This window comes from Oncorhynchus masou, chromosome 12 (genome assembly GCF_036934945.1).
Source record: "Oncorhynchus masou masou isolate Uvic2021 chromosome 12, UVic_Omas_1.1, whole genome shotgun sequence".
Classification (NCBI taxonomy): Eukaryota; Metazoa; Chordata; class Actinopteri; order Salmoniformes; family Salmonidae; genus Oncorhynchus; species Oncorhynchus masou.
This window is the reverse complement of record NC_088223.1, coordinates 20,661,713-20,677,809: the sequence shown is the minus strand read 5'-3', so window position 1 is coordinate 20,677,809 and position 16,097 is coordinate 20,661,713. Positions and strand designations below refer to the sequence as shown.

At 44.1% G+C, this 16,097-nt stretch overlaps 1 protein-coding gene across 4 annotated transcripts in view; it reads right to left on the bottom strand.

Moving 5' to 3' along the window:
• LOC135549675 (alpha-catulin-like) overlaps nt 1–15,660 on the bottom strand; it is a 164,667-nt gene extending 149,007 nt beyond the window's left edge. For all 4 annotated transcript variants that reach the window (XM_064979859.1, XM_064979862.1, XM_064979861.1 and 1 more), the window contains exon 1: nt 15,331–15,660. In XM_064979859.1, the coding sequence (XP_064835931.1) occupies nt 15,331–15,426 (96 nt within the window). In that variant the 5' untranslated portion in view covers nt 15,427–15,660. The remainder of the gene's footprint in view (nt 1–15,330) is intronic.
• Nucleotides 15,661–16,097: the final 437 nt, after the last annotated feature.

The window sequence follows — 16,097 nt, the reverse complement described above, 5'->3', positions numbered from 1 at the left end:
TCCTCTCCCTGGCTTGGGTCTCCTCTCCCTGGCTTGAGTCTCCCCTCCCTGGCTTGGGTCTTTTCTCTCTGGCTTGAGTCTCCTCTCCCTGGCTTGAGTCTCCCCTCCCTGGCTTGGGTCTTTTCTCTCAGGCTTGAGTCTCCCCTCCCTGGCTTGGGTCTTTTCTCTCTGGCTTGAGTCTCCCCTCCCTGGCTTGGGTCTTTTCTCTCTGGCTTGAGTCTCCCCTCCCTGGCTTGGGTCTTTTCTCTCTGGCTTGAGTCTCCCCTCCCTGGCTTGGGTCTATTCTCTCTGGCTTGAGTCTTCCCTCCCTGGCTTGGGTCTTTTCTCTCTGGCTTGAGGCTCCCCTCCATGGCTTGGGTCTTTTCTCTCTGGCTTGAGTCTCCTCTCCCTGGCTTGGGTCTCCTCTCCCTGGCTTGGGTCTCCTCTCCCTGGCTTGAGTCTCCCCTCCCTGGCTTGGGTCTTTTCTCTCAGGCTTGAGTCTCCCCTCCCTGGCTTGGGTATTTTCTCTCTGGCTTGAGTCTCCCCTCCCTGGCTTGGGTCTTTTCTCTCTGGCTTGAGTCTCCCCTCCCTGGCTTGGGTCTATTCTCTCTGGCTTGAGTCTTCACTCCCTGGCTTGGGTCTTTTCTCTCTGGCTTGAGGCTCCCCTCCATGGCTTGGGTCTTTTCTCTCTGGCTTGAGTCTCCCCTCCCTGGCTTGGGTCTTTTCTCTCAGGCTTGAGTCTCCCCTCCCTGGCTTGGGTCTTTTCTCTCTGGCTTGAGTCTCCCCTCCCTGGCTTGGGTCTTTTCTCTCTGGCTTGAGTCTCCCCTCCCTGGCTTGGGTCTATTCTCTCTGGCTTGAGTCTTCCCTCCCTGGCTTGGGTCTTTTCTCTCTGGCTTGAGTCTCCTCTCCCTGGCTTGGGTCTCCTCTCCCTGGCTTGGGTCTCCTCTCCATGGCTTGGGTCTCCTCTCCCTGGCTTGGGTCTCTTCTCCCTGGCTTGGGTCTCCTCTCCCTGGCTTGGGTCTCCTCTCCCTGGCTTGGGTCACCTCTCCCTGGCTTGGGTCTCCTCTCCCTGGCTTGGGTCTCCTCTCCCTGGCTAGGGTCTCCTCTCCCTGGCTTGGGTCTCCTCTCCCTGGCTTGGGTCACCTCTCCCTGGCTTGGGTCTCCTCTCCCTGGCTTGGGTCTCCTCTCCCTGGCTAGGGTCTCCTCGCCCTGGCTTGGGTCTCCTCTCCCTGGCTTGGGTCTCCTCTCCCTGGCTTGGGTCACCTCTCCCTGGCTTGGGTCTCCTCTCCATGGCTTGGGTCTCCTCTCCATGGCTTGGGTCTCCTCTCCCTGGCTTGGGTCTCCTCTCCCTGGCTTGGGTCTCCTCTCCCTGGCTTGGGTCTCCTCTCCCTGGCTTGGGTCTCCTCTCCCTGGCTAGGGTCTCCTCTCCCTGGCTTGGGTCTCCTCTCCCTGGCTTGGGTCACCTCTCCTTGGCTTGGGTCTCTTCTCATCTCACAGTCTGAGGTTGCAGGCATTCAGTTAGCTCCACTCCAGATAACGAGTCTGGCTATCAGCCACCACTGGCCAATATATAACCACCAGTGAGGGTGAGAGACACTCCACTTACCTCCCCATTCTCTCAGGTGAGAGATCCCTTCTGGGTAATGACTCTTTCTCCTCTTATCTCTAAAACCAATGAGAAGGAGGAGGGTGAAATGGCACCACACACACGCACACACACACACAGAAACACACACACACACGCTGTGGATGGATGAGCTGCACTCCATCCCCCATTCCTCTCCTCCCTAGATCTCTGGTGTTGGACTCTGTGTTGGACTCTTATCATGCAGTATATTAGCAGAGGAGAAGTCCTGATTCACATCTGGGAGAGAACAACTGATGGACACCCTATTATCGCCTCTTAAAAAGACATGGAGTGGTAATGGCTCACTTGATAGCCGGAGAGGGAAGAGGGGAAGAGGAGGAAGATGCAAAGAGACTAGAGGTCGACCGATTATGATTTTTCAATGCAGATACCGATACCAATTATTGGAGGACCAAAAAAAACGATACCGATTAATCGGACGATTTTTGTTTATTTATTTGTAATAATGTAGTAATTACAACAATACTGAATGAACACTTTTAACTTAATATAATCAATAAAAATCTATTTAGCCTCAAATAAATAATGAAACATGTTCAATTTGGTTTAAATAATGCAAAAAAAAGTGTTGGAGAAGAAAGTAAAAGTGCAATATGTGCCATGTAAAAAAAGCTAACGTTTGAGTTCCTTGCTCAGAACATGAGAACATATGAAAGTTGGTGGTTCCTTTTAACATGAGACTTCAATATTCCAAAATAAGAGGTTTTAGGTTGTAGTTAATATAGTATTTATAAGACTATTTCTCTCTTTACCATTTGTTTTTCATATACCTTTGAATATTGGATGTTCTTATAGGCACTATAGTATTGCCAGTGTAACAGCATAGCTTCCGTCCCTCTCCTCGCCCCTACCTGGGCTCGAACCAAGAACACATCAACAACAGCCACACTCGAAGCAGCGTTACCCATGCAGAGAAAGTGGAACAACTACTCCAAGTCTCAGAGCGAGTAACGTTTGAAACGCTATTAGCACGCACCCCGCTAACTAGCTAGCCATTTCACATCAGTTACACCAGCCATTAGGCTGATAGGCTTGAAGTCATAAACAGCGCTGTGCTTGCGAAGAGCTGCTGACAAAACGCACAAAAGTGTTGTTTCAATGAATGCTTACGAGCCTGCTGCTGCCTACCATTAGACTTAATTATAACATAACACACAGAAATACAAGCCTTTGGTCCTTAATTAATATGGCCGAATCCGGAAACTATCATTTCGAAAACAAAAAGTTTATTATTTCAGTGAAATACGGAACTGTTCGGTATTTTATCTAACGGGTGGCATCCCTAAGTCTAAATATTCTTGTTACATTGCACAACCTTCAATGCTATGTCATAATTACGTAATATTCTGGCAAATTAGTTCACAATGAGCCAGGCTGCCCAAACTGTTGCATATATCCTGACTCTGCGTGCAAGAAAAGTGACACAATTTCACCTGGCAAATATTGCCTGCTAACCTGGATTTCTTTTAGCTAAATATGCAGGTTTAAAAATAATACTTCTGTGTATTGATTTTAAGAAAGGCATTGATGTTTATGGTTAGGTACAGTCGTGCAACGATTGCGCTTTTTTCACAAATGCGCTTTTGTTAAATCATCCCGTTTGGCGAAGTTGGCTGTCTTTGTTAGGAAGAAATAGTCTTCACACAGATCGCAACGAGCCAGGCGGCCCAAACTGCTGCATATAGCCTGACTCTGTTGCAAGAGAAGTGACACAATTTTCATAGTTAAAATAAATTCATGTTAGCAGGCAATATTAACTAAATATGCAGGTTTAAAAATATATACTTGTGTATTGATTTTAAGAAAGGCATTGATGTTTATGGTTAGGTACACGTTGGAGCAACGACAGTCCTTTTTCGCGAATGCAACGCAAGACACTCTAGATAAACTAGTAATATCATCAACCATGTGTTGTTAATTAGTGATTATGATTGATTGATGTATTGTTTTTTTATAAGATAAGTTTAATGCTAGCTAGCAACTTACCTTGGCTTCTTACTGCATTCGTGTAACAGGCAGGCTCCTCGTGGAGTGCAATGTAAGGCAGGTGGTTAGAGCATTGGACTAGTAACCGGAAGGTTGCAAGATTGAATCCCCGAGCTGACAAGGTAAAAATCTGTTTTTCTGCCCCTGAACAAGGCTGTTAACCCACCGTTCCTAGGCTGTCATTGAAAATAAGAATGTGTTCTTAACTGACTTGCCTAGCAGAAATAAAGGCTAAAAAAAAAAAAATTAAGATAGAGATCGGCCAAATCGGTGTTCGGATTCATTCCGATTAATCTGTTGACCTCTAGAAGAGATGGAAGGGAAGAGACGGAATAGGGCAAGAGGGGAAGAGACGGAATAGTGCAAGAGGGGAAGAGACAGAAGAGGGGAAGAGACAGAATAGTGCAAGAGGGGAAGAGACGGAAGAGGGGAAGAGACGGAATAGTGCAAGAGGGGAAGAGACAGAAGAGGGGAAGAGACAGAGTAGTGCAAGAGAGGAAGAGACAGAAGAGGGGAAGAGACAGAGTAGTGCAAGAGAGGAAGAGATGGAAGAGGGGAAGAGGGGAAGAGACGGAATAGTGCAAGAGGGGAAGAGACGGAAGAGGGGAAGAGACAGAATAGTGCAAGAGTGGAAGAGACAGAAGAGGGGAAGAGACAGAGTAGTGCAAGAGGGGAAGAGACAGAAGAGGCGAAGAAACGGAATAGTGCAAGAGGGGAAGAGACGGAAGAGGGGAAGAGACAGAATAGTGCAAGAGGGGAAGAGACAGAAGAGGCGAAGAGACGGAATAGTGCAAGAGGGGAAGAGACGGAAGAGGGGAAGAGACAGAATAGTGCAAGAGGGGAAGAGACAGAAGAGGGGAAGAGACAGAGTAGTGCAAGAGGGGAAGAGATGGAAGAGGGGAAGAGACGGAATAGTGCAAGAGGGGAAGAGACGGAAGAGGGGAAGAGACAGAAGAGGGGAAGAGACAGAAGAAGGGAAGAGACAGAAGAAGGGAAGAGACAGAAGAAGGGAAGAGACAGAAGAGGGGAAGAAACAGAAGAAGGAAGAGACAGAAGAGGGGAAGAGACAGAAGAAGGGAAGAGACAGAAGAGGGGAAGGGACAGGAGGGAAAGAGATGGAAGAGGGGAAGAGACAGAAGAAGGGAAGAGACAGAAGAGGGGAAGTGACAGGAGGGAAAGAGATGGAAGAGGGGAAGAGACAGAAGAAGGGAAGAGACAGAAGAGGGGAAGAGACAAATAGTGCAAGAGGGGAAGAGACGGAAGAGGGGAAGAGACAAATAGTGCAAGAGGGGAAGAGACGGAAGAGGGGAAGAGACAAATAGTGCAAGAGGGGAAGAGACAGAAGAAGGGAAGAGACAGAAGAGGGGAATGGACAAATAGTGCAAGAGGGGAAGAGACGGAAGAGGGGAAGAGACAGAAGAGGGGAAGAAACAAAAGAGGGGAAGTGACAGGAGGGAAAGAGATGGAAGAGGGGAAGAGACAGAAGAGGGGAAGAGACAAAAGAGGGGAAGTGACAGAAGAGCGATAGAGGGATGAGAGCGGGAAATTGTGGTCATAGGAAGGGGGTCCAAGATTCCCTAATATGACCAAACCACCTGACCAACTACTACATGTTGGCTTCCCACCCCAAATATTAGTGGGATCGGTGATTTTATTTAGTATTTTATTTAACATTTATTTATCCATGTGAGTAAATTAAAAACAAATTCTTATTTACAACGATGGCCTAGAAATGTGGTGCATCGAAACAAAATACATTGTTGACAGATCTGGGTTTCAAATGAAATCTTTGGTGATGGCCTGCACTAGCCATCTCATGAGTAATCAAATCAAATCAAATTGTATTTGTCACATGCGCCGCATACAACAGTGAAATTATTACTTACAAGCCCTTAACCAACAGTGCAGTTTTAAGGGAAATACATAAAAATACAAATAAGTTAAGTAACAAATAATTAAAGAGCAGTAAGGCAGTATTGTTTAAAAAGTTCATTCACAAAACAACGAGTCAGCCCCAGGCTAGCACATGTGTTTTTATAGCTGATCTGATGTTATCTTACACCAGACCATTTGCTCTGCCTGTTCTGTGCCTCATGGTTCATGGTGTGTGATGCACACTGGCTGACTGCATCATTCTCCACAGTGCAGAGCAGAGCAGAGTTGGCTTTGGCCTCACACAGAAGCCTATGGATGAGGAAACCAAAAAACAGAGGCCTCAAGTCACATAGTTAGCCTGAAGTCGACTGTGAAATAATTGATCAGATATGGCCCTGGTCCTGGTCACCCGTGTTGAGCTATAGCTAAACAAACATCATGCTGAGAGAATACAACAGCTTACCACAGGCAAACACGCTTGACCACACTGCACACCACCACACACACACATTTCCCTCCTATCCCAGAAGGTGTTTGGTGTGGTAATCCTCTGTGGCTTGCCTTTAAGCCATGGAGTCATTCATCTTCATTACAGTCATGGCTAGAAGAAGTAGATCTGTTATGTTCTCAAACTAGGTTAATGCCTCTACTGTCTGTCTGGGAATAAAAAAACTGCTTTTCCACCTGGGTGTTTATCATGTCATTCCACTGCTGGGATGGGTACATTACTAGCCTGGAATCCACACTGATATGCTGGTGAAACAGAGTTTATCCCATTGGATTCTAGACTAGGACATTACTGCACAGGGTGGTGAGTTCCTCTCTAAAACTACATTTTCATTTTAGCATTACACATTCAGGAATAGATGGTACAGGAGCACTCAGACATCAGAGAAAACGTTATGCAGCATTTTCTCTTTAATCTGAGGTGTTGTCAGAGTGGTTATTTGACAAAATAGGTAACATTATCAACAATTGACTGAACGCCTATCACTGAGGTGTTGTTATGGTAATACATATTTGATTATTCCAGACTGTGAGCAAAAATAACAAACTCCTCCCTTTCTCAGACCTTTTGACCGTTCAGAAAACTGCAAGTGGCGCAGAAGTTACGCAAGCATGACAACTCAACTTAACCAACATGGACAGAGAAAGGATTTCACAGCCCCAATTATAAGAGAAAATATTTTAAGAAAGTGTGCTTAGTCTGGCAGAAAAACAACAGAGCCAGCACAAATATGTTATAACAAGGCTTTGGGTGTCACAGGCGTTTAAATGTTCCCAGATGAGATCAAAGACTCGGGTGTAATTTATTAGCCTTGTTTTCTTCCCACAAGACCCAAACCTCCAGACAACACCACCACCTCCACCCACGTTTCCAGTTAAGACACAGACTCCCGTGTCAGACCTATACTCTACACGGGAACGTTTAACTAAATGAACACCTCAATTATATAGCCAAAGACCAGAACTATTATTTTACTAATCGTGGCTTCAAAACAGTAATCGGATGTGAAAAGGAAGCACAAAAGCAGAACTGGATGATCCCTAATTGCCCACCAGCCTACTGTGTGGACCACATCATAGGTAAGGCTGCACATAGGGCTGGTTGAGACACATTTAGGGCTGTTCCCAACAAAAGAAAATCTTGGTCGACTAAAAGTCGTCTATTCTTTTGAACAATTGATTGGTCGGAATTTTAAAACGTGTATTTTTCCATATATAGACACATCCTATGTGTTTTAATCAAATCAACTATATGCACTGAGCTTGTCTGATGCTTTAAGCGAACTGTTTGATGAAATAATTAAGACACACAAATGACAAGAGGGAGTGCCGATGCCTGACTCAGACTTGCTGCGCGGTGTTTAAAAAAAGACAGCGAGTGACTGTGACGAGCACCCGCTCTCTCTTCCCTGCATCAACAGTGTGTATCACGTTGTCAGTGTTGCTGAAGCGGCAACATAACTACAGACATTTCTGACTGAAAAGTTATGTTACCGAAATCTCTCATTTGTTTAGGAAAAACATTCCCTATACCCTCAACTAGGGCTGGGCGATATGGCAAATAAATTATCATGATATATATGTTAATTTTCATTCGATACCGATAATTAGCATGATATTAATCAAAGGGCCATTTCTGCTTCAGACTCAAGGCTGTCTAAACAAACCAAAGGCTTTAATGATTCTTATTTATTGTCTGATGTAGAACTCACAAATAACATTAACTCCACTTTTCATAAAGGTATAAACCCTTGCAAGTTATGAACAAGAAATACAAAATAAAAATAAAACAAATAGTGCAAGTCAATATGCATTATATCTGTTAGCCTAATAGCACATCACAGTTGAAGTTGGGGTAGTTGTTGTCTTACAAGTTACAAGCAAGAAAGAAAAGTCTGTCTACGGTCTCTGGCTTTAAAGCTGCCCTATGGCAGGTCACTGTTTCCACCGGTGCTTAAAACACAATCTGGGGGGGAGCTGGTCGCAGGAATGCACAGGTAGCGCTTTGCCAGGTGGCTGACTTTGGGAAAGTGTTTTGGTGGATCTTCCATCAGTCCAGTGAATTGGTTTCACTGTCAGCATCAGGAGACTGAAGGTAGCAGCTGAGTTCGTTGGATGTGGCAGGGCTTGCAAACCATTCGTCTACAAGGGGAAGCACAGCCGAGAGCTGCCCAGTGACACGAGCCCCTAACCAACAATGCAGTTAAAAAAATATGGATAAGAATACGAGATAAAAGTAACAAGTAATTAAAGAGCAGCAGTAAAATAACAATAGCGAGACTATATCCAGGGGGTAGCAATACAGAGTCAATGTGTTGGGGCATCGGTTAGTTGAGGTAGTACGTACATGTAGGTAGAGTTATTAAAGAGACTATTCATATATGACAACAGAGAGTAGCAGCGGTGTAAATAAGGTGTGGGGGGGGACTGCAAATAGCCTGGGTAGCCATTTGACTAGATGTTCAGGAGTCTTATGGCTTGGGGTAGAAGCTGTTTTAGAAGTCTCTTGGACCTAGACATGGCTCTCCGGTATCGCTTGCCGTGCGCTGGCAGAGAGACCAGCCTATGACTAGGGTGGCTGGAGTCTTAGACCATTTTTAGGGCCTTCCTCTGACACCGCCTGGTATAGAGGTCCTGGATGGCAGGAATCTTGGCCACAGTGATGTACTAGGCCGTTCGCACAACCCTCTGTAGTGCCTGTAGTGTCAGAGGCCGAGCAGTTGCCATACCAGGCAGTGATGCAACCAGTCAGGATCCTCTCAATGGTGCAGCTGTAGAACCTTTAGAAGATCTGAGGACCCATGACAAATCTTTTCAGTCTCCTGAGGGGGAATAGGTTTTGTTGTGCCCTCTTTACAACTGTCTTCATGTGCTTGGACCATGTTAGTTTGTTGGTGATGTGGACACCAAGGAACTTGAAGCTCTCAATCTGCTCCAAAGCAGCCCCATCGATGAGAATGGGGGCGTGCTACGTCCTCTTTTTCCTGTAGTCCACAATCATCTCCTTTGTCTTGATCACATTGAGGGAGAGGTTGTTGTCCTGGCACCACACGGCCAGGTCTCTGACCTCCTCCCTATAGGCTGTCTCGTATTTGTCGGTGATCAGGCCTACCACTGTTGTGTCAAATTTAATGATGTTGTTGGAGTCATGCCTGGCCGTGCAGTCATGAGTGAACAGGGAGTACAGGAGGGGACTGAGCACACACCCCTGAGGAGCCCCTGTGTTGAGGATCAGCGTGGCGGATGTGTTGTTACCTACCCTTACCACCTGGGGGTGACCCGTCAGGAAGTCCAGGATCCAGTTGCAGAGGAAGGTGTTTAGTCCCAGGGTCCTTAGCTTATTGATGAGCTTTGAGGGCACTATGGTGTTAAACACTGAGCTATAGTCAATGAATAGCATTCTCCCATAGGTGTTCCTTTTGTCCAGGTGGGAAGGGGCAGTGTGGAGTGCATAATGATTGCATCAGCTGTGGATCCGTTGGGGCGGTATGCAAATTGGAGTAGGTCTAGGGTTTCTGGGATGATGGTGTTGATGTGAGCCATGACCTGCCTTTCAAAGGACTTCATGGCTACAGACGTGAGTGCTACGGGTCATTTAGGCAGGTTACCTTAGTGTTCTTGGGCACAGGGACTATGGTGGTCTGTTTAAAACATGTTGGTATTACAGACTCGGTATAACAGACCCTCCCCCAACTTGCGCTGGGTAGTAGCAAAATACGTCAAATCTGTCTTGAGCTGTTCCTCAACGTTTTCCTTACACTCGGCGTAGAGTTTAGGCAGTGCGGTGTGAGAGAAATGTTTGTGGCCAGGGAGCACATACCTGGTGTCAATTAAATTGATAAACCTCTTGAAACCTTCCTTTTTGGCTATGCTAATTGGTAGCATGTCCTTAGAAATGCAAAGCATAATAGCATTTGTGATGTCTTTGTGTCTTTTCGATGTTTGCTCGTAGGGCATAAACGCTGTCAGTGTTGACTGCTTCGGGCAAACATCCCTATATTGGCTGGTGTTTGAGGGGCGTTTATCAATACCGTGGCACAAACTCAAACTTCCTGCATGTTCCAAAGAGTGATTTTGCTTCAGATGGTGAAAAAGGTTTGTCGTATTACCACTTGGTAGCCACCTGTCTACGACACAATTTGCACCGAACATTGCTTTGCTCTTTGTCGGACTTCAAAAAAGCCAAACCACTTCCAAATAACTGAAACAGTTGAACCCTTTTTATCAATAATTTCTTTGTTGGAAGCTGCTCCTTCTCCATGGCTATCACTGCCACTGTTTTCACCTACATCACACATTTATTGTGGTTAATAGTGTTTTTTAGTGGGTGTATATCTCTCCACGTGCATATTGTCACTTCTCCGCACGTTCCTGCTGCGTCACAGAGGTGAAATGGACATAATTATTCTATTTCAACATCATCTAAAAGTATTCTAAATGTTTTTATATTGTTATTGAGGGAAGTAATTACCTCGATAATTATTGAGATTGATTTATCGCCCAGCCCTACCCTCAATGCGTTCTCTCCTTATGTGACACATGTACGCATCACATGCACGTGAACAATAGGGCCTTACCTATTGTATATCATAATCACATCAATAAATTGGTAATTCGTAACACATGATAGCAAAATCAATGAAGAGTACGTGGCAAATAAACTCGAAAAGGAAATGTTTACTGGTTGCTCAGGTGGTAAAGGGGAAGTCAGATATGTGGAATAAATTTAACTAGTTGTGGAAAATACTGGAGCTCAAGAAAAGCAAGGTAAGGAGCCAGTGTTGCATGCATTTTAGGCCTATGTGTGACAAACAGGTTCTGTTAGAATACAATCTCAGTGTTGCATGCATTTTAGGCCTATGTGTGACAAACAGGTTCTGTTAGAATACAATCTCAGTGTTGCATGCATTTTAGGCCTATGTGTGACAAACATGTTCTGTTAGAATACAATCTCAGTGTTGCATGCATTTTAGGCCTATGTGTGACAAACAGGTTCTGTTAGAATACAATCTCAGTGTTGCATGCATTTTAGGCCTATGTGTGACAAACAGGTTCTGTTAGAATACAATCTCAGTGTTGCATGAATTTTAGGCCTATGTGTGACAAACAGGTTCTGTTAGAATACAATCTACTTTTTCTGACCGTTTGGAACAATGTAGACAACATTAGATAAATTATAAGTGTACCAGAGAGTCTGTTGTAAAGTTTTTTTGTTTTTTGTAAAGCCGCATTACTGAATGCAATTTCCGAAATGGAATGGTTTAGGCCTATTTATTGTTTATGCTTAATTATTCAATGGTCGCTTTATTTTATGTTCAAACTAAAATGCTTGAATGTATTTCACATCATGAATGACTCGTATGATGTGTGATGACATGAACAAATAAATGATTGATTGATACAGTAGCCTATATACTGTAAGTATTAAAATAAAGGCATAAGTAAGTTACGGTATTAAGAATAAACAGGATGCTCTCTTAGGCTTACAGCTCGATGGTGGTGATACAAGGCTGCTATAATAAACCTACTAAAGATGATAATAATAATAGTAATAATAACAATAAAAAGGAGATCTGCTGCCTCCACCACATTGTTCTCAAAAACAGTATGCTGGTTAACTTTGCTATGAACATAGCAACATGGTCTAGGAAAAGGCGCCAATTCAACAGCGCAGTGATGTGTTTCAGAACCGCGGACAGCGACCACAATCCAACGCTGGAGAAAGCGCATTTGTTGTAAAATAATATTATTTTTATTTGTGTTACACCATTGCTCTTACATAATTTAACCATATACAATTTCAGTAGCACATGTTTTTTAGACTGATAGACTGTGCCATCCCCACGGCCTCCACAATGGATCAGTCCACTCAGACTGGCACCAATCAGACAGGTGTCTTGTACACCATGATTTGTAAAAACAAATGTGGCTACTGCTCGACTAAAGAAATTTTTGACCAGGTCCTGAGAGTGGCCACAGTGACGGAGGGTGCAAAAAGACAGGTGGACGGACGGACAGACAGGGCAGGTGGACAAACAGATAGCCAGGCGGTCAGACAATCAGACAGGCAGGCAGGTAGACAAACAGATAGCCAGGCGGTCAGACAATCAGACAGGCAGGCAGGTAGACAAACAGATAGCCAGGCGGTCAGACAAACAGATAGCCAGGCGGTCAGACAAACAGATAGCCAGACGGCAGACAAACAGATAGCCAGATGGGCAGACAAACAGGTAGACAAACAGATAGCCAGGCGGGCAGACAAACAGATTGGCAGGTTGTTGTAACCTTGTGTGTGCATACATGGTGCGGGACCATAGAGATAGAATATTGTAGCCATAGAGACACAATATGGCAATGTTCTATATTATATTGTTCTGAGTGTGTATAAAAGTGTTCCATTTCATTCTGTGGTTGTAGAGGTGTGCGGTCGTGAGCAAAGCTCAGCAGTACATCTCCCTCCCAGCTACTAGAGATTACATGCTGATGGGAGTGGAGCTGATAACAGAACAGAGGCTGTGAGAAGATCAATGTCACAGTGTACAGACAGGGGTGGAATCTGCACCAGAATAATCTTCCCAGGACTTTTCTCAGTGACACAGACTTTTCATCCACCACCCCCCCTCTAACCACCCCAGTCCCAAAGGAGAGCCCACACAATGCAGGCAGTCAGATAATCATCCAGAACCCCCTTCTCCAACCCCCCAACCGCACTCCCAAAGGAGAACCCACACAATGTAGCCAGTCCCTCACAATCTACTTCTGCCCTCTACACAACAGAAGCCTCACTGCAGGGAAACTTGTGTATTACATTTACATTGTATCATCAACACTGTCTGGTTGCATGATTATCTCCAATGACATCATGACTTTAACAACAACAACAAATATGGAGAAAACATTTAGCAGAGATTATCTGCATCGCAAACGGTTGCTATGGGGATTCTTACAAGGGGAGAGAAAATGTCATTGTTGAGCAAACATTTTGTCCTTGACACTTTTGTTACATCTAAAACAGCTAGAATGTGAATGTCATTATAGCACGCCCACACGATGATCTTCCTCACCACCGGAGAGAATATAGAAACTTGAAACAGACCTTACAGCTTGATTTTGCAGCACTGTAGCCTTATATTCAGTACATTGGCTGTGCAAAGTGCATGAATGACACAATAACAACTCTGCTAGTTTTTCAAATTAGTTGCTATGAAAAAGTTAAGCTAGAGAAGGTCTTTTCAGCTTTCCTTGAGAAAGGCAGAAACATTGATTTTACAGCTCATTTCATCAACAAACTAAAGCATGTACAACCTGCTTCTTCACTTCAGATACATGGAATTAAAAAGCACACAGCCCAGTGCTAAATGAACACATTGGAATGACAAGTGTATCCTAGACCTACGTCATGCAGCTCTCCTCTTGAGAGGGGTATCCACAAGGACCACACTAGTGGCCTTATCTTTCAAATGAGCCAGTGCCAATAGAGGGAGGACCCAGGCTTTGACACCCCTCTGAGGGGGAAAGGGTCCTGGACAGAGACTCCCCTCACCACTGTATTGTCTGGGACTCTGTAAACCCTCATTGGAGAGGTGCCCCACTGCCTCTCTTTCCACTGTAGATGAATAGAGACACACCAGTAGATATTACATGTCTCTCTGAACCTTCTCCAATAGCCACTACCTCTTAAACAAGAAAACATGAGCATTTATGTGATTCTCACTCTCTCATTGCCCCCATTGATGTGATACAATGCAAGCTGGCCATGTGACTTGCTGGAACTGGAAATCAGCCGAGAGGTCACACAAGAGCATAATGGGTTAGTTTTACACATGCTGACACAGGAGCTATTTGTGAAAATCTGATTATGTTGTTTATCTGAGCTGGACAAATCCTATTTCTCAATGGGGATAATAGACATACATTGCTTATAGCTTAATCTATAGAACTGTAATAGGCTATGATTTGAAACTGTAGAAGAGCAGGTACTTTTTGTTATGTGATGAACCCCTATCAATCTAAGAGTTCAAAGAATGGGGCGGCAGGGTAGCCTAGTGGTTAGAGTATTGGACTAGTAACCAGAAGGTTGCAAGTTCAAATCCCCAAGCTGACAAGGTACAAATCTGTCATTCTGCCCCTGAACAGGCAGTTAACCCACTGTTCCTAGGCCTTCATTGAAAATAAGAATTTGTTCTTAACTGACTTGCCTAGTTAAATAAAGGTTTAAATTAAATGTGAATATGCCAAATTATAGTTATTTTTTTTTAAACAAAACAAGTATGTAAAAGTAATTAGAGGGGGTGGGGTCAACTCTGTTCTGGAAGTCAGATTGCTGGGGCAAACTGGGTAAAACTATTGATATTCAGAGAAACTTGCATGTCTTGCATGGGTATAGGCTAGTCACCATAATGTTCTCTGCATCTAGTGAGGGGAGAAAAGTTAACATGAATTCTGAGAATATAGGCTATTTGTAACTTTTCTTCTACATTTTGGGGTCAGCCCCGTTGTGCACTAATTAGAAGGGGAAGAAACAAGGAGAAATGCTCACAGACAATTTGATACATGAAATGTACTGAAAATAAACAGTTTCCACAATAGTTCATCAATGAGCAAATGACACATTGTAGCTTTAGTAGGCCACCCTTTGAAACTTCCTTGTGATCATGTCCCCACATTCTTTCCCAAGTTAAGCCCTATGCAATTAAATAATTTGAGACTTTCACAATAGAATTAGACCATATATTTTAAAAAAAAGTGGAGCCTTTACAGCAGTTGGATATTTCACTGGGTACAAATTCCACCCTTAAAAAAACATTGCCGTTTAGAAACAGCTGTAAAAGTGCAATAACTGCGGTCAACTGTGGGTTTATTGACGCAGTAATTACAGAATACTACACTCTAACTGCAGTTACACTGCAAAATTACTACAGTAACAAAAAACGATTATTTTGGACGCAGTATTTGCAGCATACTGCAGTTATACTGCACTCTAAATGCAGTTATACTGCAGTGTACTGCCGTTATACTGCACTCTGACTGCAATCTTTTTTCGTCAGGGCAAAACTTCTCAACAACATGAACATGCGGCGGCCTCCACGTAAACAAACGGGAACAACGCAGTTATTCCAATGCACCGTCATTCAATCACCTCTATCAAACTTTCACATTTACAGAAATGTCTGAATAGTTTAAACAATCGACGACTTGAGAGTGAAAGTGCAATGCAGTCTCCTTCAATCCACAACACACTGCGTTAGCTTGGTAAATTAAACAAAATAACAATTCGTCCTTTAAGAATGTTCATGGACAAAGTTTCACTCGTTTCGTTCTGGCGCACAACTCACCTGCGAGACCAATGGGATAAGTGTTTGTTCCACCGACCGAGTTTTGATTTCCAGTCCGGAATCAAAGTTAACACTGCTGCAAGGAGATGAAGCCATTCCAGCCGATCTCTCTTTATTACACAATGCACTACTGGGTTACCGCTACCTGGCTTAACGTTTCAGTAAATTAGCGTAAAGTAATGTGTGAAAGTATTTGGGGTTTATTCCTCTAGTTACACGGTCGACTGACTGACTCTAAAGAAGCATACCGTTTTAATCCACTCGTGTTCGGCTGTGCTGCATTCTGTGCGCTCGCTAATGTCTATGTAGTTTACTCAACTACGACAGGCAGAGGAGTCTGCAGCAACTAGCTAGAGAGTGGGTTGGCTCTCCAGGACTATAGCCGTACGAGTAAGAACTGACAGGCACGCACATTCACGCACACAAAGGTTGTAACGATTGATCGAGAGAGAGCACACTGGGGACATTGACGTTTTAGTCTCTTATTTACAGAGCTCATTTCAGTTTGTCTTAAACTCGTACAACATGGTTTATTGTCCGCATAGCCTTTAGCCTACCCTAGTGTTTTGTTTACATGGTAGTAACCCTTGACTAGTTGATGTAATATTCCATGACTCTCTCACCCAGACAGTCTTACAGGACAAGCATCGAAGACAGCTCTCTCTATACCTTCTCAATTCACATGTTAACTTCATAGCAGGCGTTTGCTCAAGCTTATTGGAAGAATGAAGACATGTATGTAACAAGGTGTTTGCAGGAATGTGAGT